Source organism: Nelumbo nucifera, chromosome 1, assembly GCF_055504915.1.
Source record: "Nelumbo nucifera cultivar China Antique chromosome 1, China Antique-T2T, whole genome shotgun sequence".
In the NCBI taxonomy this organism is placed as follows: Eukaryota; Viridiplantae; Streptophyta; class Magnoliopsida; order Proteales; family Nelumbonaceae; genus Nelumbo; species Nelumbo nucifera.
This window is the reverse complement of record NC_142649.1, coordinates 170,377,649-170,400,597: the sequence shown is the minus strand read 5'-3', so window position 1 is coordinate 170,400,597 and position 22,949 is coordinate 170,377,649. Positions and strand designations below refer to the sequence as shown.

General features: G+C 38.1%; 1 protein-coding gene and 1 long non-coding RNA gene across 12 annotated transcripts; both read left to right on the top strand.

The window, feature by feature from the left end:
- The first annotated feature begins 297 nt into the window (after nucleotides 1-297).
- Nucleotides 298-21,226, top strand: LOC104596520 (protein CHLORORESPIRATORY REDUCTION 6, chloroplastic-like). Of its 11 annotated transcripts, none has more exons than XM_088895211.1 (8): nucleotides 299-992; nucleotides 1,148-1,216; nucleotides 19,116-19,232; nucleotides 19,384-19,602; nucleotides 19,689-19,968; nucleotides 20,661-20,759; nucleotides 20,846-20,886; nucleotides 20,981-21,226. In XM_088895211.1, exons 1-4 carry the CDS (start codon nucleotides 908-910, stop codon nucleotides 19,515-19,517), a joined length of 405 nt encoding a protein of 134 aa, XP_088751337.1. In that variant the 5' UTR covers nucleotides 299-907; the 3' UTR covers nucleotides 19,518-19,602; nucleotides 19,689-19,968; nucleotides 20,661-20,759; nucleotides 20,846-20,886; nucleotides 20,981-21,226. The 11 variants fall into 11 exon arrangements, 6 of the variants coding, with proteins under 6 accessions (XP_088751339.1, XP_088751337.1, XP_088751335.1 ...); XM_088895209.1 differs by having other exon boundaries at nucleotides 19,689-20,131; XM_088895210.1 differs by having other exon boundaries at nucleotides 20,661-20,886.
- Nucleotides 21,227-21,426: 200 nt separating this feature from the next.
- On the top strand, nucleotides 21,427-22,304 carry LOC148804150 (uncharacterized). The gene is made up of 2 exons (XR_016080631.1): nucleotides 21,427-21,869; nucleotides 21,965-22,304. It is a non-coding gene; the product is annotated as an uncharacterized LOC148804150 (long non-coding RNA).
- Nucleotides 22,305-22,949: the final 645 nt, after the last annotated feature.

Below are 22,949 nucleotides of genomic sequence, written 5' to 3'. Positions count from 1 at the left end.
TATAAATTTGAAACATGAATATATTAGACAATTGATTTAGGATGAGATTATGAATATAACATATGTAAAGTCAAGTAAAAACTTGATTGATACTCTTACCAAGGGTTTACTTAGAAAATTTGTAAAAACAATAAACAAAGAGATGAGTGTAATGTGGGTATGGTGTGAGTAGAGAAAGTGAGTAGAAAATTTGGATTCCCCAAAATTATGGGCTTATGCTTTGTCATTGTTCGGGATAATAGACTTGAATAAACAAAAGGTCAGGAACCAATGCTTGCTTGCAATAATGAACTTTAATCTATACTACTAATAAAAGAACGAATAGCTCTCAATTCTGGACATTTCAGTGGACATTTACTATCCTTATTTGTCTCTGTATCGCTGAGACAGTCTCCCATTACGTTCTCCCTCTTCGGTTTCTCTCTCGGAACAAGGAAGAACACTCTAGCTTTCACTATTTCCGATTATTTTGGTACGTTCTCCGTCTTCGGTTTCTCTTTCGGAAGAGAGGAAGAACACTGTAACTTCCACTATTTTCCGATTATTTTGGTACGTTCTCCCTCTTCGGTTTCTCTTTCGGAACAGAAGAAGAACACTGTAACTTCCACTATTTTCCGATTATTTTGGTACGTTCTCCCTCTTCGGTTTCTCTCTCGAAACCGAGGAAGAACACTGTAACTTCCATTATTTTGGTACATTATTTTCAATTATTTTGGTTCGCGGAGACACTCTCCCACTATGTTTCTCCCTATTCGGTTTCTCCCTCAAACCCTCAGTCCTTCGTACCCTATCCTCCACGAAGACGTTATCTCCCACGAACTGGTCCATTTGAGGATGAACTCTCCCACGAACTCTCCTACAATTTCTCTGACGAATGGGGAGTGCAGTTATCTCGAAATCTATATAAATGGAATTTGTCCACGCCTTGGAGTATGCACAACTCCCATTTGTGAAAGAGCAACTCGACCAAAGAAGCAGGGGATTTTCGAGAGGTAATGTTCTGCCCAATCCTGTTTCAAAATTTTTATTTTAACAGCAATGATTATCTATCAGAATAATGTATCTATGGTAAATATATTGATTTATTTTTTTGGATTGGAAATGGTTAAATATTTTGAGATTGTCACTGTGCGTATCTTTGGTGCAGTTTGTGCTTATTTGGCTTTCTGTGAAAGGCTTGGACTTGGCTTCTTATTTCAGGAGTTAGATGACAAAGGTTTGGACTTGGCAATGATTATCTACCAGAATGATGTATCTACCCTTCAGCTTTTTGCAGTAATAAATATAGACTTGCAAATTGTCCATTATTCTGGTAGATATTCATTATCGGGTACCTGTCAATTAGTTGGGTGAATGTGAACCTCTTCAGCTTTAGACAATTCAATCAGTTCAGTGATCTAATATTAATCTGGGGTTACTTCATTATCAATTAATAACTATTGAGGTAGTAAGAACTAAGAAGAAAAGACTACTACTTTTCATTCATAACAGACCAAGCCTCCTGTTTGATAATCTACCAAGTTAACATATATAATTTAATTTTCAGGTATGACTCAACTATAAACCATGTCAAATTTTAATTAAGGCAAAACCAACATTGGTGGGTTCAGTTAAGTGCAGGCTGGCAAGAAATTCCAAGGTTTGCCACCTTTAGGTTGTGTGTTTTTCATTTGAAAGAAAAGGTAGGGAAAGGTTGGGAAACCAATTCAGGTAGGTGCAGACAGGCTTAGCTAGGCTAGCATTACAGCAGATCTGGTTTTGTATAGTTTAAATTTTACCTTGCTTAATAGTTCAATCGGGGAATGATGCTGAAGCCTCTTGGCAGTTGAAAAGCTTTAGTGTCCCACCTTGTCAGATTTGATTTTATAAACTGAGGATGCAGCCTGCATAGGCCTTTCTAATGTCTTTAAATGAAACTCCTAAGAAGAATGTGAAAATAATCCAGTAGATTAGTTATTCTCAGACCAGCTGTATCCCTGACACAACAATATGATACTGAAAATGTCAAATAGAGAAGCAATGAAAACAAATGTTAATTATGGTGATTGTAAATGATAGGGCTGATGCTTTAGCCACAAGTGATCTGAACAACACTATTTTACAGTTGATGGTGATTGCACAAACCTTATGGAGGCAGTTCAGAGAGACAAGTAGTAGAACAACACTATTTTACAGTGATCCTCATGTAAAACTGCTAAGAAACACCTTAATTATACATGATTACTTTGTCCTCTGCCTCATGATGCAAAATTGACTACTTACATAAGTTGCAAGTTATATCTAGCTGTACTTCTAGGAGTTATTGATTTACTTCAACTATTAACATCAGCCCACTTGCAGAAACATCAATTATATTAATCACTAATTAATAAATTAATCATTACTCATTTCCAACAAATAACAACAAATAAGTTACTGTTTTTTCTTTACTATAATCATTATTAATCATCATTAATCATTATTATTTTCCAATAAATAACAGAAAATAATAACAAGACTATAGTAATACAATACAATACACACTCTTAACTCTCTACACAAAATACAGCTTGTCCATATCAGTTGAATAGATAAGTGAGCAATATGATATAGGAGTAATTTTGCTATCCCCCAAGCCCTCTAGGACGAGATTCATCACTTGGAGACTTGGAGATGATTTAGTAACATTGTTCTAAAGACCCCAAGCAATACAAGAGTTTTGTTTAAGAATAATGTGATCATCTCTACAACTGTCTCTCTTCATGTGTCTGCCTTCGCCTTGAGTTTTCTACACATAACCTGCTTTTATCTGTCAAACTTAATCCACCTACAATCATGTAGAAACCAGGAAGAGATTGATCACTTATAGGTAATTTACTATAACCTGCTTTGATCTATCAAACTGAACCCACCTACAAATCATGTAGAAACTAGGAGACTGATCACTTGAAGTCTTGGAGAACCACCTCCATCTTCTTCGTTGATCAGGCAAAGAACATCAACTTTCTCATTAACTTCCTTCCCATCCCCCAGTCCACTATCTACCCTTTCATTGTTCATTTGTTCTCCTATGAACCAGTCAGAAGCAACTCCACTGAAATAGAAAAACTTTTTTGAATTGGCAAATCAGCATCCTTCTGAGCCTCTGAGTTGTCACAGGCCACGGGAGATTCAACACCCTCTTGATCACAAGTCCCAGGGGATCGATCACCCACAGCAATGCTCCAACAACCACCAGAACCAGCACGATCCTCCACAACATCTTGAACAATCTTCCTGTTACCTCCTGTATCAGAAATAAAGTTGGTGGATTTCCATTTGTGGGATACTGAAGAGCAAATTCCTCTGGCACTTTACTGCAAATATTCCAAAAAAGTCTTCATGGTCAAGTTCATTGATGAGTAAAGGTCTGATTTTACCTTCTACTGTACTACACAGTATACAAATCTTATTGCAAGAATATGTAAATCACCTTAGAGCTTCAGCACCCAAAATTTGTTCATGGGGTATCCATCCATCAATATTTATTAGATCTAACCAATGTCAAATGATGTCCAAGCAAATTCGGATATCCCAACACCTTTCCAAGGTAAAAATTCTCATAAGTGCACAAAATAAATCAATGAGGTAAATGATATCACTGTAGAACTCCCAAACTAAAAAAGTAAGCACTTGAAGATGAAGGAAATAAAACACCATTTCAATAAATTCTGAGAATGGGAGGTGACTAACCAGATCATTAACTGATGGAAACCTTCATCCCATAAGAACCCCCTTGGGAAGAATGATCTGCTTGGAACAGCTGTATAAAGTTCTGCTGGCCAATATGGAACAAAGTTATGACCATTTTTAATCTGCAAAAGCAAACACACAGTCTGATTTATCAAGGTAGATGATGAAAATTACAAAGCAGATGAGGTTGCTTCAACAAAACCTCATCTCAACAATATGCTTTGGTTTAAACCACACAATGAAGCAGGAATGCATCAGGATATAATAGCTAATCCAGATAAAAGAGAAGAAAGTCAGATGGAAAAAGCCCTTTGTCTAGCTATATGCGTGTACTAATGAGTTGACGGCTAGGTTCCAAAATAATTTTAAATATGTCTCCAACAGATCTGTTTTAGGTAATAACTTAAACTTACAAATCAGAGTCATAATCACTTATTCAGAAAATTGACAGATCTGCATATAATAACTCCTTTTACATACAACTAAAATTGAACCATCAAGCTTCCTGTGTCAGACCCTTATTCAAGGAATAAGGCAATAAAAGTTTCTAACAAGTGGGAGAAGTTTTGTTTCTAAGGGATTCCAAAAAATGCAGCTTCCACATATATGGTTAGGCAGTGAACAGTGACATGCAGCTCCAACTTAATGATAAATGAAATTACAGAATTTCACAACTTACATTTGAATCTCTTGGAATGGCAATTTTTGACTGGCCATAGAAGTAGCCAATTCCACCCAACAGATTTCCAATAGCAGCCCTACCAACAATAATTGATTCAGAATCAACCTGAATATTCAATACGATGACTTTAGATTAATTCATTTAAAGTAGAAAATGGTTCAATAATAAACTGGATATATATATATCCTAAGAGAAGAGAAAAATTGCAGCTAAGAATATAGAAAATAGAGTAGCATGCAATACAAATATAACCAGAATTTCACCATTTGAAGTCCTGCAACTTTAACAAGCCTTCTTACTTGCTGACAACACAGATGAGCATGCAAGTACACATTCACACAGACAGAGAACATGATCCTCATTATTTTTTTTGAAGATAAATAGAGAAAAATTTTATTAGAAAGAGGCAAGAAAGGAGATTACAATGGGTGATAAGGCATCAACCTCAAAAAGAAGAAAAAGTCCTGTCAACTTGCAAATGGGTGCAGATAGGCTTACCTAGGCCAGCAGTAGAGGCTCAAGCTGTTCATTTTCATAAAGAAAAGAACAACATATAACTTTAAAAGTTAAACTAGAATATAGAACGCATTTTTCAATCTTGGGCCTTTTAGAGCTTTCAACTTGCAAAACCAGACCTTTCCAACAAATTCAGGAATTCATCTTCAAAGCACATGATAAGCTGATGACTTCCCATCACTTCCAAACGGAACAGTCACAAGTTTGGAAAGCAGCTCCAGGCTCCCAAACCATATTTCTCACACCATGCTTAAACTGAATTATCCTCTTCCATTGTTCATCCTACTGTTCACAAAACCTTACAGAACAAGTATCACTATGAGCTTCCTAAGGTCAATTGAATTTTGCTGTAGAACTTTGTAGTTTCCAAAACTTTCAACTATTAAATTACCAAATCTCTCCTTGCAACATTCCAAACAAAAACTTTCAATTGAACTTTTTCCTTGATGATGGAGTAGTTTCTTGTCCAACCCAACTTTGAAAATGCAGATACTTCATCATTTAGTGATGATATTTTGTCAACTTTAGATGATGCCAGACCAGCAGGTAAATGACTGAAAAAACTTCCCTAGATCAAGAGTGAGGTTTCTGTGAATATCCAAGAGAAAGCAGGGGCTATTGTCTAGGTTTCTGAAATTGAAACAACATGTCATTGTAAGCAAATTAATCTAAATGACCAAAATGATGAAATAAATAAGGAAACAAATAGGTTGGGAAGGATCACTATGAAGGTAGAAAGCTATATTACCCAGATATGGCAAGGGCATGGCAGGAAATCGTATCGGCCATGTCTCGAAACCTGAACTTTTATAATTGTAAAGTTTTTCCTTTTCCTTTTGGATAGTCAATGAAAACATTGAACTTTATTGCAGAAAAGAGAATTTTCTTACTACAAAAAATTCTGATAGCAAGTTATTAATACAAAACAGCCCAAGGCTGACCAGACCAACTTGCTTTTTTTATGTGTCATACCAACTTGCATTTATAATTACCATCTTTACAATTCATTCCTGTTGAGTAGGAGACCAAGGAGAAGAAGAAAAGAAGAAGAAAGAAGAAGAAGAAGGAGAAGAAGAAGAAGAACAAGAGTCATCTGAGTTAAGGCCTCAACAAAACTTAGCTTCAGTCGAGTGAAGCATTGTATTTATACTATTCTGGCCGTACATAACAATATGTCTACAGAATTACAAAAATACCCCTGCGGGTACTAAGCCTGTGTACAATACATACAATACACATGTTAACACTCCCCCTCAAGTTGGGGCATAGATATCAATCATGCCCAACTTGTCACAGAGAACTTGATGTCTGGAATGGTTTAGCCCTTACAAAAATACCCTTGCGGGTACTAAGCCTGTGTACAATACATACAATACACATGTTAACACTCCCCCTCAAGTTGGGGCATAGATATCAATCATGCCCAACTTGTCACAGAGAACTTGATGTCTGGAATGGTTTAGCCCTTTTGTAAATAAGTCTGCTAGTTGGTCTTCAGAGCTGATGTATGGAGTGCATACATCGCCTGTGATGATTTTCTCTCTAATAAAATGCTTGTCAACTTCAATGTGCTTTGTATCATGTAGTATCGGGTTGGCAACGATACTGATAGTTGCCTTGTTGTCACAGAGTAGAGTCATGGGTTTACCAACTGGAAAACCCAACTCTCCCAATAGATTCTTTATCCACATACCTTCGGCTACTCCGTGTGCCATTGCACGGTACTCAGCTTCAGCACTGGATCTAGCTACCACGGTTTGCTTCTTACTCCTCCAAGTAACAAGATTCCCTCCTACAAAGGTGCAGTAACCACTAGTTGACCTTCTGTCACTTTGAGATCCAACCCAATCCACATTTGTGTAAATTTCAACCCTCAAGTGTCCATGTTTCTGGAATAATAAACTAGCACCTGGGAACTTCTTAAGATATCGTAGTACTTTCTCCGCTGCTTCAAGATGGGTGGAGCTAGGTGCATGCATGAACTGACTGAGGATACCAACAACATATGCTATGTCTGGACGAGTCATAGAGAGGTACAACAATCTCCCTACAAGCCTCTGAAATTGTTTCACATCCTTAAGTGGTTCACCTTGACTATCACTTAACTTATGGTTGGGATCAATGGGAGAGTCAGCTGGTTTAACCCCAATCTTTCCAGTGTTCTTAAGCAAATCTAGGACATATTTCCTTTGGGAGATGAAGATACCTCTTTTTGATCGGGCAACCTCAATCCCAAGGAAGTATTTGGCGGGACCTAGATCTTTCACCTCGAACTGAGTGGCAAGGAAGCCCTTCAAACTTTGAATTTCATCATTCCAGTCACCAATAACAATTATGTCATCCACGTATACTATTAGGGTAGCCATTTTACCTTCTACTCTTTTTACAAACAGTGTGTGATCTGACTGACATTGTTTGTATCCCCTCTTCTGGACTGCAGTATGAAATCTGCTGAACCAAGCCCTTGGTGATTGCTTCAGCCCATATAAAGACTTCTTCAACTTGCACACCTTTTGTTCACTTCCTTGAGCCAAAAAACCGGGGGGTTGAACCATATAAACTTCCTCTTCAAGGTCACCATTCAAAAAGGCATTCTTGATGTCGAGCTGATGTAGATCCCAATTCAGATTGGCAGTAAGAGAGAAAAGGACTCTAATAGAGTTCATTTTGGCAACAGGTGCAAAGGTTTCTGCATAATCAACCCCATATACTTGAGTGAAACCCTTTGCCACTAAACGAGCTTTATACCTCTCCACGGTTCCATCAGCCCCATGCTTAACAGTGAACACCCATTTACATCCAACTAGATCCCTTCCCTTAGGGAGATCAACAAGTTCCCATGTGCCATTCTTATGAAGAGCATCAATTTCTTCCTTCATGGCCTTCATCCATTCTGGTACTGAGAGTGCTTCTGCCACATTCTTGGGAATAGAGATACTGTCAATGGAGGTGAGAAAAACACGAAATGAAGGTGAGATGTTCTCATAGGAAACAAAGTTGGAAATGGGGTGTTTGGTGGTGCACGACCTAACACTTTTCCTGTGGGCAATGGGAAGGTCAAGATCATTAGCAACAGGGAGGTTGGGAGTTAAGTTACCTGAGTGAGTATGATCTTCCCCCAAGGAATCTGATGGCATTTGAGGTATGGCTTCTGGATTCTCCTCAGCTCTTGAACCTGATTGGCCTTTACGACGATGAGAAAAAACATGGAAAGGTGGAGGATCAGAAGGAGAAAGGGGAGAAGGAGGAGTAGGAAGAGGAGGAAGTTGAATCAGTTTCTCCTCATACCTACACTCCCCCTGAGGAGAAACAGGAAAGAAGGGCTCATCCTCAAAGAAGGTAACATCCATGGCGACAGAGAATTTCCGTGAAACAGGATCAAAGCAACGATACCCTTTTTGAGAGAATGAGTAGCCAAGAAATATGCACGGGATAGCACGAGAATCCAATTTTCCCCCGGTGGGGGATAGGTTTCGGACAAAACACCGACAACCAAAAACACGAGGAGGAATAGAAAGAAGAGGGACCTTAGGAAAGAGAAGCTGATGTGGAGCTTTATACTCTAACCAACAAGAGGGCATTCGGTTAATGAGGTATGTAGAGCAAAGGACGGCCTTAAGCCAAAAACGTTTGGGGAACATTCATGTGGAGTAGTAAACCCCGTGCCACTTCAAGAAGGTGACGGTTCTTCCATTCAGCCACACCATTTTGTTGTGGCATGCAGGCACAAGAGCTCCGGTGAAGTGAGCCATGTGAAGCAAAGAACTCCTTGAGGTCACTATGAAAAAATTCTTTTGCATTGTCTGATTGAAATATTTGAATTTTGGTCTGAAATTGGGTGATGACCATCCGCTGAAAATCTTGGATAATTTTTGGTACTTCCTCACGGGTTCGCATTGGATATACCCAAGTGTATCTGGAATAATCGTCAATGAAGGTAATGAAGTACTTGTAGCCACTCTCAGAAGGTGAAGTAACAGGGCCCCACACATCAGAATGCACAATGTGAAAAGGAAACTCAAATTTACTATTTCTTTGAGGAAATTGAGTTCTACAATGCTTGCTTAATTGACACGTTTGACAAGAAAAATTAGAAACAGACACGGACTTACACAGTTCTGGGAAAACAACTTTCAAGGACTCAAAAGACAAGTGACCCAAACGACAATGCCATAAATACATTTTACTCTTTCTGAACTGACTCACAGACTCTGTAACAAGAAGGCCAGCCGTATTCTCCAGCATATAGAGTCTATCAACCATACGACCCCTACCAATCGTCCTCCCCGAGGCTAGATCCTGAATCACACAATAGGAAGGAAAAAAAGTCACGGAACAGTTTAAGGAATTTGTAACACTACTGATTGAAAACATATTCATAGGAAATTTTGGAACATGAAGAACATTAGAAAGAGTAAGGCCAAGGGGGAGAGTTCCTTGACCAGCTATTGAAGAGTATGATCCATCAACTAGTCTCACTTTATCTCTTCCGGAAAGAGGGTGATAAGTTTGAAAGAAAGAGGACATACTAGTCATGTGTTTTGACGCTCCAGAATCAATGATCCATGGAGAGTCAAGGTCGTGAGAAGCAACATGGAAAGCTGTGGCAGGATTACCTGATGTGGATGAAAAAGAGGTGGTGGGAGGAGCATCCATCTGGCAAATTGTTCTACCATAAAGCTCCAAATGGTCACGAAAGGAGTTTACAATATCCTCCCTTGGGTCGGATCCAGAATAGTTATGTTGGCCATGTGGTGGTTGAGTCACAGTGGAGGTGGAGGGCTGATTCTCTCGAGTAACCATATTGGCCATGTGGTGTTTCTTGGTACCTTGCTGCCCGGGTCTTCTAATAACATCTGAGCCTTGCTTCTTAGGTAAATCCTGAGCCCACTTCGGTTTCCCATGGAGATCCCAACAAGTATCTTTGATGCGTCGGGGCTTTTGACAATTAGTGCACCACAATTTTTCCTTATCTTCTGCTTTCTTTTGGAGATCCCCTCTCTTGAAAGAAGGTCCACCACTAGTAGAGAGACCCCCCTTTGCCGCCAACACAATTGCATCCCCTTCGGTGCTGTTCATCAAGTTCCTTCTGCTCTCTTCAAATTGGACAAGAGCATAGACCTCCTGAATTGAAGGAAGATCCTTAGAACTTAGAATTTGTACCCTAATGGGTTCATAGGTAGGATTGAGACCATGTAAAAAGGCAAACACCCTTTGCTGTGAGACAAGCTTCTTATACAATTTTGCATCTTCCTCACACTTCCACTCAATATTCTGGTAATGGTCCAGCTCCTTCCAAACAGTTGTCAAGTCAGAGTAATAAACCGATAAATTCCTCTCCCCCTGTTTACAAATAGATGAAGCTGCTTGCAGTTGATAAATCTTGGCATAGTGTCGAAGTTCAAAATATGTGGACTTTGCCTGATCCCAGATCTCATTTGTAGTTTCAGCCCACAGGAAGTTCTTCCTTATTTGCGGTTGCATGGAGATCAAAAGCCATGACATAACCATACTGTTCTCCTGATCCCATCTATCATGTTCTGCATTTCCAGAAGGTGGTTCTTTGATTCTTCCATTTATGTAGCCTATTTTTCCCCTTGCAGTTATGTATAGCTTGATCCCCCTTGACCACTCTAGGTAGTTTAACCTGTCAAGAGGAACAACAACCATAGGGAATGATAGATCACTGTTCCCACTCATTCCATTCAGCATTGTGGAGATTCCGGATGTAGCTGAATCTTCACTACTCGTGATTCTAAGTTTAGAAGTACATAAAACCAAAGCACGATCTTATAGAGCTGCAACAGTCCACAACTAGACACTTGCTGATTTTCGGGCTCACAGAGAACCAAGCACAAACATTGCAGCTGCAGTACTAGGGTTTATGACCTACACTGTGTAGGAGAACAATATACGAACTGCACATGCAGTGTAACCAGGTCTGAATGACCTACAGTCCACAACTTTGATATAGCTTCTCAGCCCCAAAAAAAAACACAGTAGGAACAGTGATACGAGTGGTGATTCACCACATCTAATCGGCTGATATCCACTTTCCAGGCAGCCGAACAGTCACTCAAGTTATAGGGTTCATCGACAACCCCTTAGAGAGCTGACTAGGGCAACATACAATCGGAGGAAGGGGAACAGTCCCTACTCAGATTTTGGGACATTAACAGTCGTGCAAGAAGAGAACCATAAACAGGAAAAAAAAAAGTCAGTACCTAGGTCACCCGAACTGTGAATAGGCAGTACAGTCATGGGCTCGAACTTCCCTTCAGGTCAGAGCTTTCCTTCAAACATCTGGGATGGTTTTCTACAGTCCTCTTAGCCGAAGCAACCCCAGTTACCAGCAAAAAAACATGTAGCCGAACCCTTTTTCTGCGCTAGGAAGTTGAACAGTCAGCTTACTTGTAGCAGAGCCCTACTCGGCAGTGGAGACTGATCGCAGCACTAGAAAAGCTTCCTCTTCCTTGTCTTCAAGCATCAGGACTATAGCTCTTACACAGCAATGGAGAGAGACCTCAGCTAGTTGTTTTCTAGGCCTGGACGGTCCTGCTCTGATACCATGTTGAGCAGGAGACCAAGGAGAAGAAGAAAGAAGAAGGAGAAGAAGAAGAAGAACAAGAGGCAACTGAGTTAAGACCTCAACAAAACTTAGCTTCAGTCGAGTGAAGCATTGTATTTATACTATTCTGGCCATACATAACAATATGTCTACAGAATTACAAAAATACCCCTGCAGGTACTAAGCCTGTGTACAGTACATATAATACACCTGTTAACAATTCCCCAGCCCAGAAATTCCCCACAAAGATTCTCCTGTGCAACCCCTATTATTGCTAAAGAATCGACCAATCAATTAGCAGCTCTTCAGACCCACCTGAGGGAGCAGTTCATGCTGCTACTGATTTTTCTTGCTTCTCCAGAGTAGAAACCTGTATATCCAAGGTGTCTCTTCCCCTAACCTCAGCCAAAGAAAAGCATACTAGGCAGCCACCTTAAACAATCAGGTCTATCCAGATGTTCATGGAAGCAAATGTTAGACCTTGAGTGAAAGCTAGCAGATTGACATACACCACTGGCCCCTATTATCTCTCACCACTCCTATGCCTAATGCACCTTGGTTGCCTAGATCACCAATTATAACACCCTTTAATTTTTCATATAACAAAGTACAATTTTGTTATTCTCACTATGGTGATGACTACCCAGCCACCCAGGAATATTTTTGAGAAAGGCAGACTTTCATTAAAATAAAAAAGGGGGGATGTACATTTTATTCTTTTTTCTCGAGTATTCTTGTACTCCTCTAACCTCTAGGGTCCATAAAATGGATGCCCTTGTGCAATGCCATACAATTTTCTGCCTTTTTAGGTAATAAAAGAACAAACGTGCAGGGAAAAATAAGATATTTAAAGGAGATGTCCTTGATACCCCAAAGAGGAAAAAGTGGTTCCATACCTCCAATGCAAGCTAATAAGTCAATAAGAGGTGGTTTATCCTTTCTACTTTAACCTTACTGGGCATCTCTACTTGTACCTAACCACTGGCATTCAACCGGATTAAGACTGATCCAACCCTAACCCAATAGGGTTAGGGTAAAAGCTGGTTTACCACTTAACCCAATCCAAGCCACTGACACCCTACTCATATCCCTATAACTTGACAATTGGCATCCCCCTTTCCCTTATGGATCTTATGTGCTTTGCACCAAAAAAAAAGATTCTTCAAATATTAAAGACACCTCTAGCATCCCTGAGCCTGAAAGAAACCAATTTCTATTTTGTGATAAAAAGCTTCGGAATGCAAAGTCTGAAGGTTGTTCTCTATGATTATAATTCAAGAAACGAAATGCTTATGCTTTCAAGCTCATTCTTTGGCTTCTCCGTTTTCTGGAATACCACCATCTCCAAGTAAAAACAAAATCAAATCATCCTAAGAGTTTCCACTACAGAAAGAATGTCCAAAGAAATATTGACTATAAATGAAATATATTAACCCACTTTCAAGAGTCAAAACACACATAGGTATGCATGCATGAGTAAAAGGTACATACATATGTTACCCAGATATAGCAGGGACAACTGGACAAGGCTGGACAAGGTGTAGAAAAATTGATATATCCAAAACATTATGCCACCCTTAATACAGGTATTTGGTTATTTATTATATGTACAAAATATCTAAATGAACATAGCTATGAAAGGATGTAGAATATACAGAAAGTGCAGCCACAGCATGGGCACTGAGAAGTTTCTGTGCTCGTCGGATAACAATACATAGTAGCAATTGGAGAGAGGAAATTAGCTAGGAATTGTCTTAGATTCACTCAGCTTGCAAGTTGGGACAAGCAACTATAAAGTTGGGGTGTTCTTTAATGATTCCCACTTTGTTTTTATCCATCACCAAGTTGTAATTTGACTTGAATTGGATTAGAGAATATGCATGAATATGAGGAGGAACATCAATATCCAACATGAGAAAAGAGGCATTGTCTTTATTCTTCTCCTGTAAATAACCGATATTGGTTTTTGTCCAGCCCTGTTGCCCAGAGTTCTTGTTATGAGCTTCAAAAGTTGGTCAAAGAAGAAGAGATTGTAAGTTACAGATACATAGAGCCATAGACCTTCAATGAACCATGAAATGATAGATGCATACTGTTTTTGGCTTATATAAAGGATTAAGTACCTTCTTTCTATTGACCCTTAAAAAATAAAGTAGATGAATTGTAAGAAACAGGGAGAAAATATGGTAAAACAATTGTCCAGCAATCCAAAAACTGGTTTATCTGTCTTAACTTGAAAAGAAAAATGAAACATAAATATTTCCCCCCTCCCCTCCACCCCAAAAAGTGGCAGTATCAAGACTTATCTGTTCAAATGGGAAGAAAAGAAATACATTATCATGAATTGGGAATTAGAATCGAGGGCGAGTTCAGGGTCTTCATACCATAAGTATCTATGTGGGCTCACCATATCTTGTCCAAGAGATTCAACTTTAGTCCTTTTTTTTCATTAAAGTGACTGTTCTTCCAAGTCTAAATCCCCCCTTTCAAGTTTATGTTTAGAATCACAATATCTATGTGGGCTCACCATATCTTGTCCACCTCCTACAGACTTCATTCTCCAGTTTTATGGCAGCCGCTATAGTATACTAGATCACAGACGTCAGGCTGGTATAGGTGGCAGAATTTTCACGTCTCTATGCACTCAAGTTTGGGCCTACAGTGGTTCCACTGGAGAGGCTGAAGTGGTTGAAGCTAAGGTACAGGCCTTGCTAACGGGGCTGAGGTGTGTAAAATCCTTGAACATCTCTTCGTTTGTGGAGGAAAGTGATTCAAAGGTGGTCATAAGCTGGATGTTAAATCATCAGGAGGGGCCTTGGAGATTCTCTCAAACAGATCAATGAAATCAGTGTTATTCAATCTCAGATCCATTGTGTCTTCAGTTGGATTCCTAGGAATTTGAACTCAGTAGCAGATACTCTTGTGTAATCTGGGGTGGGTAGGGACTTTTTTTGCAGCAATATAGAACATCCTCTTTAATGGGTAGGAAAGGCTTTTTGTTTCGTTATTGTTTTGCTTCTGATTGATCATTATCATATACATCTTGTGTATCCTTCCCTTCTTTTAATGAAAGTTTTCTTTTCTCAAAAATAAGGGTACTCCTTGCAGACCGGCCAAAGGATCAAACTCTTATGTATGATTCCTTCCTTGTTCCTCTGTGAGTACCAGAGTCACAATTAATGGGACAGGGAGGTTTCTTGAGTTTACTTTTTTCTTTGAATTGCTCTTGGAGCCTAAAGCTGGGTCTGGGCTAGTACTCTTGAATTTATAATTAACTTGGCCTTGGTGAGAAAACAGCTTTTAATGTAATCTTTCCCTCATTCTTCTTTGATTTTCATTAGTCTGGATATAACCTTACACAGGGTTACCCAGGAGTTCCATTCTTCAGATTCAGCCTCATGATTTGAATGTTCTGTTCCGGCATTTGGATTATCCCTTTGACCATTTTTTGTAGCCTTAGCCTTCTAGGAACCTGATGGCAGTTTTGATGAACTATTTTTTTTACAGGTAGCTTTAGAAGATTTATTGATTTTAATGAAAGAATGCTATTCAAGCAATCCCTTTTTGTTTGGCTAGCTGCAACTACTCAGCTCCATACTTTTCAGTTTACATACAATAATTAATTGCTTCAATATAAATGAAAATGATCTCCATTTTCTCTTTCAATGTGTACCAATACTGCTTTGCTCCTTGCACTTCATCCTGTAGCCATCTTTTTATTACTTTCAAGTCCACTTTCAGCACTATGTTTTTGAACTTAGCCTGCTCAAATATACTGTTAATATACTATATATATAATTATAAAAAATACTGAATATACTGTTAGCTTGGAGCCTAAAGCTGGGTCAAATATACTGAAGATACTGTTAGCTTGTAGCCTGCTAAAATATACTTTTAAAATACTATATTTACTGTAATTATCAAATATACTGAAGATACTGTTAATTATTAAAATACTGTTTATCAAATATATTGTTAAAATACTATATTTACTGTAGTTATCAAATATATTGAAAATAGTATTAAATATTAATGAAAATACTATTAACTAATGAAAATACTGTTAATAAATACTGCCAAATGAAGAACTGGGTTGTTCCATTTGGGCCTGCTCCAAAAGTATAAACTCCAGATGAAGGATATTCTGCACTTCTCCATTATGTCAGCAAATGATTATGTTTGCTGTTCAAATTCCGCCCAAGTTTCATGCCTGGTAAAAAGTATCAGTGGGGTGATCAAAGCTCTGCCATAAAACCACTTGCTTATCTGAATTTTCTTATACCAATATAATATTTCCATCATCCGAAAGCTTTACACTTGTATTACTGCTAGTAGCAGAACCATAAGTTATCATGATATACCCACCTCTCCTGTCCATTACACAAAATGTGCTTTCATAATCCATTAGATTATGGAATATCATACAAGTTTCCCTTCATTGTTGATCATTGAAATCCCTGAAGAATCTATAACAGGTCTGTCCCTGGTAGCAACCCATACTACTGTTTTCACAGTTACTCTATTATACCATATTCCAACATAGCGATTCTTAAGGTTCAAGTTGGGACCGAAGAAGCTGAGTTCAAAGTGGCCTTCTGCAGAAACTAAAGTATGGCCGTCTTTGATCTGTTGGTCATTTGTTATTGTGTCTGGGCTAACGGTGTAAAATACCAATCTAATATCCATCAGTTCATGGTCTCTGCTGACTAAACTCAAGTCTGCTCCAAGTGGTTCATTTTCTTCATTCTTCTTGCTCTGAGATCAACTGATCAAAGTAACCTTCATTCCAAAAACCTTAGCTAATGTTTCTCTTGATTTTTTAAGAAATGGAAAACATATCATGTGCTTTTACCCACACTTTTTGGCTTTATGCCCCCATTTAATGGCATTTATTGAATCATTTTCCATGACAACACATGGTGGCTTTGTTTTCCTATTTGGGAATCTATAAAGAAGGCATTAACTTAGTTTTAGTATCGTCTGCACAATCAGTAGGGAAACACTAAGACCAAAACATACCATAATTAGATTTGAAGATCACCCATATTTTTCAAGGTGCCAAGGCAATACTAAGCAACAGGGGAGTGCCTTATTGCCTAGGTGATGGTTTTCTTTTTCTTTTTTTTCTTTGAATAAAATCCATGAGGACCAACCCAACCATTGTTCCAAGTCATAGAAGAATTATTTTTATATTTTTTGTTAAAATAATATAAATTATGAACATATAGAAATACACAAAATAATGCTGGATTAAAAACATATATAAATACACAAAAAAAAATTGCATGCCTTTCATGCAGCATAATTACTTTTTCTTTGTTGCTGGATTTATTTTCCATTATGGGGGGGCACCTGATGGTTGTCAAGTAGCCATATTTGAAACCAACATTATACATACCACTGGAACAGACATATCAAAGAGTTCAAAGCAATTATGCCAATGCTTCATCAACTGAGTCATATAGTATGACAAAGTACATGCTTTAACAAAATTCAGAATCCCAGAAAGCTATAACCGTATCTGTGCCATATATTAAATCTATATGTAGCGAAAAGAATTCTAACACCTACTAAAGGGCATTCTTAATAAGGAAGGCATTTGGGATGACTTCCCTTTCAACAACGATCATGGAATTTATTAATTTTTTGATAATTAGAAATAATTGTTTTGAATTAATATTCAATATTACAGATTTCATTGTTCTAGACATTATTTTTATATCTCCTTTTAGTCCTTTAAAATCCAGATTTTGTGAAGTTCATTGTCCATCAGCTGATTTACCCAACCGATTTTGAAGATATATTGACAAGGTTAGTACCATCTTCTTTCAAGTGCTCATTGTATTAAGGTTTCATTAGCTCCTTTACACATGTCAAGACCCCATTTCATTTTGTTTGACCCTAACAAAATGCTATAAAGCATTGAAAAATACACACGGTTATACTATGTTACTTGTATGGTGTTTTGAAAGTCATAGGCCTTGAAGACTGGACCAGGCCCAGGTTTATATTTCAGGCTTGGGGTCTGCGGGTTGGGCCTGGGCTATAGCCCTTATTATAGGTGCTAAGCTCAGTTTGGCGCAGCCCCGCCCCGCCCCTAACTCCTTGATTTCAGCACAACTTTGTTGGATAACAGCATTGAATGTTGTAAGATAGCATTGAACTTAATAATAAGCATGTGCTAGAGTATATTTATAAACATTTAAAACCAACTAAAAAATGGCATAGACCATAGAGGTAAAGTAGGAACTTAACATCTTTAGTCAAGATTGGGAAATTCTAGGTCTCTGGAATCCCAGCATCAGAAGTTGGGGTGGGGGTCATACTTCCGGCAATGAAGAAACTCTAAAAACAAATAAAGATTCCAATGTTGCAGACTTGGTGATGAAGAAATATCAAACTTGAATACTTGTTTAATAAATCCTGTTTATATTGCAATACAAGTTGGTTCTCATTATGGATTGTTGATCAGTATAAAGACACAAATGAGGACAAAAATAACAGAGACTGACATGCAAATGTTGCCTGCTCGAGATTATAAAAACTAATGAGTATTGGTTCATACCTTTCACACCTAAGGTCACTGATTATAAACTCAGATTCAATGCTGAAGTTCCCACAGGTCTCAGTGGAGTAAAACCAGTTGTAGAAGGGAACAAGGCTCAGTTCCACAAAGCCAAAGGTCTCACCCCCTAATTATGGCTTCTCTCCAAGCTATCCTCGTAAAACTTTCAGACTCAGCATTTACTTTGTGAGGTACTTCTCCCTTGTGACCACCCAATAGAAAATTTTGAATTTTGAAGGGGCAGCAATTCCCCAAATGGTCTTATTCGATACAACAACATGAAGTTTAGCAAGATTTGGGTGTTGCAATCCAGAAATCATGCTAATCTCATTTACAAATTCACTTTCCTTGCTTTGATTTAGAAGAAAGGAGTAATGGCATACAAATTAAACCCAACTGATATTTTACCAAACATTGTATAGGCTGTTTACTGCATGAAAGTTGTTGGCTGCATCTTTATTTTGACTTAAGGTAAAGGAACCTATTTGCAGATCTAGCCCTCTTAAATCTATGCAATGAGCCAGGTAAGAGAATGCTGATTATTGAAGAGTCACTTTGGTGCTTTGCATCTACATGACATACTTTGATTAATGCCAGAACCATAAATTTTCAAATACAAAATGAAATAATAATAATCCAAGTTCTCTTGAGGGAAATTTTTTCAGGTTTATTTAAATTTATCAATTTCATATTATCTATAGTAAATTTAATACCAAATGTCCATGAAATTGCAAGAGACCCAAATTGTTTATGCTAAAACTGGTATATGGATTTGACATTTAACTTGGCACTGCGTTTCCTACACATAGAATGCCTTTTTATACCATCATTCTTCACTATCATCATTGTAGATAGCTTTTTGTTCCAATTTGCTTCATGGTTTTTTCTCTATTCATAAAATGGTAAAAACTAAAAAGCCCCTTTCTAAAGCTGCGTCAGTTTACTAGGCTTACACAGAATTGTAACAGATCCAATAACAATGTCAGATGACACAGAAGATAATTGGTTGCTGAGACTCATATTAGAAACCATGAATTTCACTAGATTTAACTATATTGAACTTTGGTTTTCAGATACTCCGAAGGTGGAACCCCCAAGGCCTCCCACAGAAGGGTGTTTTGACGTAGTTATAGATAATGATAGTATTCAGCGTCTCGACATTTCACCAGTAATTAGCTCACTTTCATCAGGTAAGTAAGTATCCGTTTGTGACTTCTCATTCTGTGATGCTTCAGCCCAAGAATCTGAACTCTTTATGTTCACTGAAAACTGTTTTTCCAAATTTACATATTTTAACTTTTAATGGAATTTCCAAGAATTCCACCGGGAAAATGCCTGCAGATGGTGTCTGTGCAGAGCCAAAAGAGCTTCTTGAATGGAAAGTTGGTTTTACCACAAATTATACAAGAGATGATCCATATGATCCTCGTGAACTATCTGAATTCCCAGATATAAGACTGATTTGTGAGGCTTGATTCTTCTTATCCATGGTTGCTTGTTGTATTGGACTGGCGAGCCGGAGCACTTCCTCGCTATGCAGCCATGTTGGTTCCTCACCAGGTACTGCATTACTGATTAAGTTGATTAACTTATTTGCTTGCTAGACAATTCATTAGATTCCTAAGGTCCCAAGTTTCTTTTGGCAGATGAGCATGAGAATGGGTGTTGTATTCAACCCAGAGGCATTGGAATTCTTTGCAATGAAGAAAGCTTTTAATGTGTACTCTTGGTTGAAGCAACATAAAATTCAAAAGTCCAAGTTGAAGACAAGAGACATGGGTAGAATGCTTGGATTTGATATAGGGGATGAATTGTTTGATCTGATTGATGCACACCCCATTTCTCCATCGTAAGCTGAGAATTTCTGTAGTTTCAATATGTGGGACCTTGCATGAATATCCAATTCCCAGCAAATTTGTGAAGCTCGTAAGTACTGGCATTGAGGACATTGAATTTGAGAAAGTTAGAGTGGAAGGACAACAGAGAAGTGAATGCAATCCTTTTCAATAACAAGTAGAGTGTTTTGATGACTGAAGTATTATATTGCTCTTCACACTCAAAAAAAAAAAAGACAACAAAAGAAGAATATGTATCATTTTGTTTGACAGAGTATAATATAATTCAAAAAAATTTTCTTTTATTCAATCATTTATATAGTAGCTAACAAATATTTTTGTTCATTTCTAAATTTCCTTGATTGCCAAAAAACTTTATTAAATTTCTCTCTATTAATCCAATGGTTGAAACTCCATATCTACATTTAACATGGAAAGTGGGGTGGCTTCTTTTAAGCCTCTTAATTATCAGCTGATAACCATAGGCAAATTGTATTCCAAATCTGCACTTATTTACAGATTTTAATTATCGGTCCTCATACTCTAAGATAGACATGACTGCAATTCCAAGCCCTTTCCTTCTCCCTAAAACTTCTTCCTTCCCATCTTTAGTAGTGCTAATGCTTGCCCTCTTTCCCTATTGCCTAAGCAATAATAATTCTGAATTTTTGCTTTAATGTGATCAGTGTACAGATTATAATGATAATGCTTAACTTCTGTTGTCACATGAATATTGTTGAGCTGAAGTGAAGGCTATTCTAATTATTTCATTGGTGCAAGTAGATAGGTTTACCTCTGGGAATGAGGGCCTAGATCAATCATGTAGGGGTGGCTTGCCAATTGCTTTAATGATGCGGAGATGCATTTTAGCTCTGATGATATGTATGCTTCTTTCAACTTTACATTTTTATGCAATCAGTTTGCACCTTCATTTGAATAATTTTTCTTTCGATGCGCATGGGCTGCAGCAATGTGTCTGGGTTGCTTGATGAGCAACTTGATATTTCAGGTATTTCATATAACTTCATTCAATTAATCAATAATTTGATTTATTTAATGCTATGTTAACTAAAAATTTTTTGACATAATATTTTTCTCCCTAGAGTTCTGCAACACCCCTCCTGAAGTAGAAGAACCTAATATTGTGCAAGAATGTGCGACCCCATCTCCTTGGAATGTTTTTAAAGGTACTAATCTGTTTGCAGTCTTTAATTTTAGTTTGTCCTGTTCAGATTTCAAAAGATTCAATTTTAGAGTTCCTATTTGACATACATAGGAAGGAAATTGTACATGCGGATGCCCACAAAACTTGCTTCTTCTGTGCTTATCCATTTGCCCTCATTAAACCCTGTGGGATCCATGTAAATGTAACTCTGAAGGACATAAACCAGAGGATACACACACTACCATCAAAGTCAAAGCACAATATTGATGATGACTCTTATGCTTCTTACCCCACTTCAGCCTTTTCTGGAAAGCCTTTAATTGTTAAAACCAAAATTCGCACGGAAGGAGGCAAAGGTAGCATTATAATTGATGAAGGGTGATTTGGCCCGATCTAGTAAAAAGGGGACACGTGGACACGATTTGACCAAGAGATGATAGCTCAGCCTGACATGCTTAGTTCGCAACAGTTGAGCTCGGACACCCAACCACTTTGGCATTAAGTCACCTCGGGACAAGGCCACCTCGGTCCCAAGGCACTTCGGCGTTTAGTCCAGTTCGGAACTAAAAAGTATCAGCTCGGGGATACCGACCCAAACCACTACGTGGCAACCCCAAAAATCTCTCCAACAGACCCTGAACCTCGTGGGATTATGCTGCATAACGGCGAGCCTTATCTCCTCCCCGCCCGGTTCGGGAGGAATTGATAAGTCTTATCAGTTGGTAACATTATCGGAAATGGATCCCATCATGACAAAGATCCCGGAACCGATCCACAAAACCCGCGAGGACTCAACTATATAAAGGCTCCAACCCCGAGGGCACAAGGTACACGTGATTTCTCTACTCTCTACATTCTTAAAGCTATTTCAGCTCGCAAATAACTTACTAACTTAAGCATCGGAGCGATCTCGCCGGGCTAGCCACCCCGGGTTCTCGTCTCATTTTGTAGACTTACCTAGCTCACTGTCCAATTGGAAGCTAGATCATCCTCCAGCAGAGAGCGGTCAGATCACGTAACATCAAATCATGAGAACCAAAGTTTAAATGTATACGTTTTCTTTTATTTCCACCCCGTTTTCTGTGGCTTCTCTCCCCATTATTTTTGTTGTGAGGGTTATTTTGTTTAATTTCTGAGGCCAGTTTAAAAGTTGACGTTGGGGCTTTTTGAAGGAGAGTTGCTGGTATTCATCCAACAATTTAATGTGTTTATATTAAAGTGGTTTTTAGGAGTGAGATCACAGCTGATGTTTATGTATGCAATTCAGAACTAGAGCAAGGATCTTAATGTCTTAGAGATCCTTTTACCCACTTTTAGCTTTGGCAAGTTATAATTGTGCTTTCACCATATTTCATAATGTGCAAAGTTCAGAGTACCTTTACTCGGTAAATCTTGTGGCCTTGTTGTGTCTTTGTGCTCTTTATTAGTTTTACAAATATTTTGCTATGCTACTTTGATGTTTGTTATAAGATCTGTTTAGACTTTTCAAGGGAAAAATAAGATGAGATTTGGCTGTTTGAGGACTATAAAATCATGACGATAAATCTTGTCCAGAACTTGGTCTTATGGGCTTCATTTGGTTCTTATAAATATAAAAAAGTGAAAGAAACTAGAAGAATATAAAGAATAGGAGGAAAGAAAAGATTTCTTTTCTTGAAAGCGCTTAATTGGGCAAAAACATGGCAATTTCGAAATAGTTGCAGGGATGGGGCCCACTACTGTGGGTTCTCTCCACTTTTCTTTTTCTTTTCTTTTTTTTTTTTTTGGTTTGAGAAATGGGTTTTATCCACTTTCTTAGGCTTGACCAAATGCTTATTTTAGGACTTTCATGGTAAAATCTAGAATATTTCTCATTCTCTCATTTTCTGGACAAACAAACTTGTCACAAGAAATTTGCTGAGAAACAT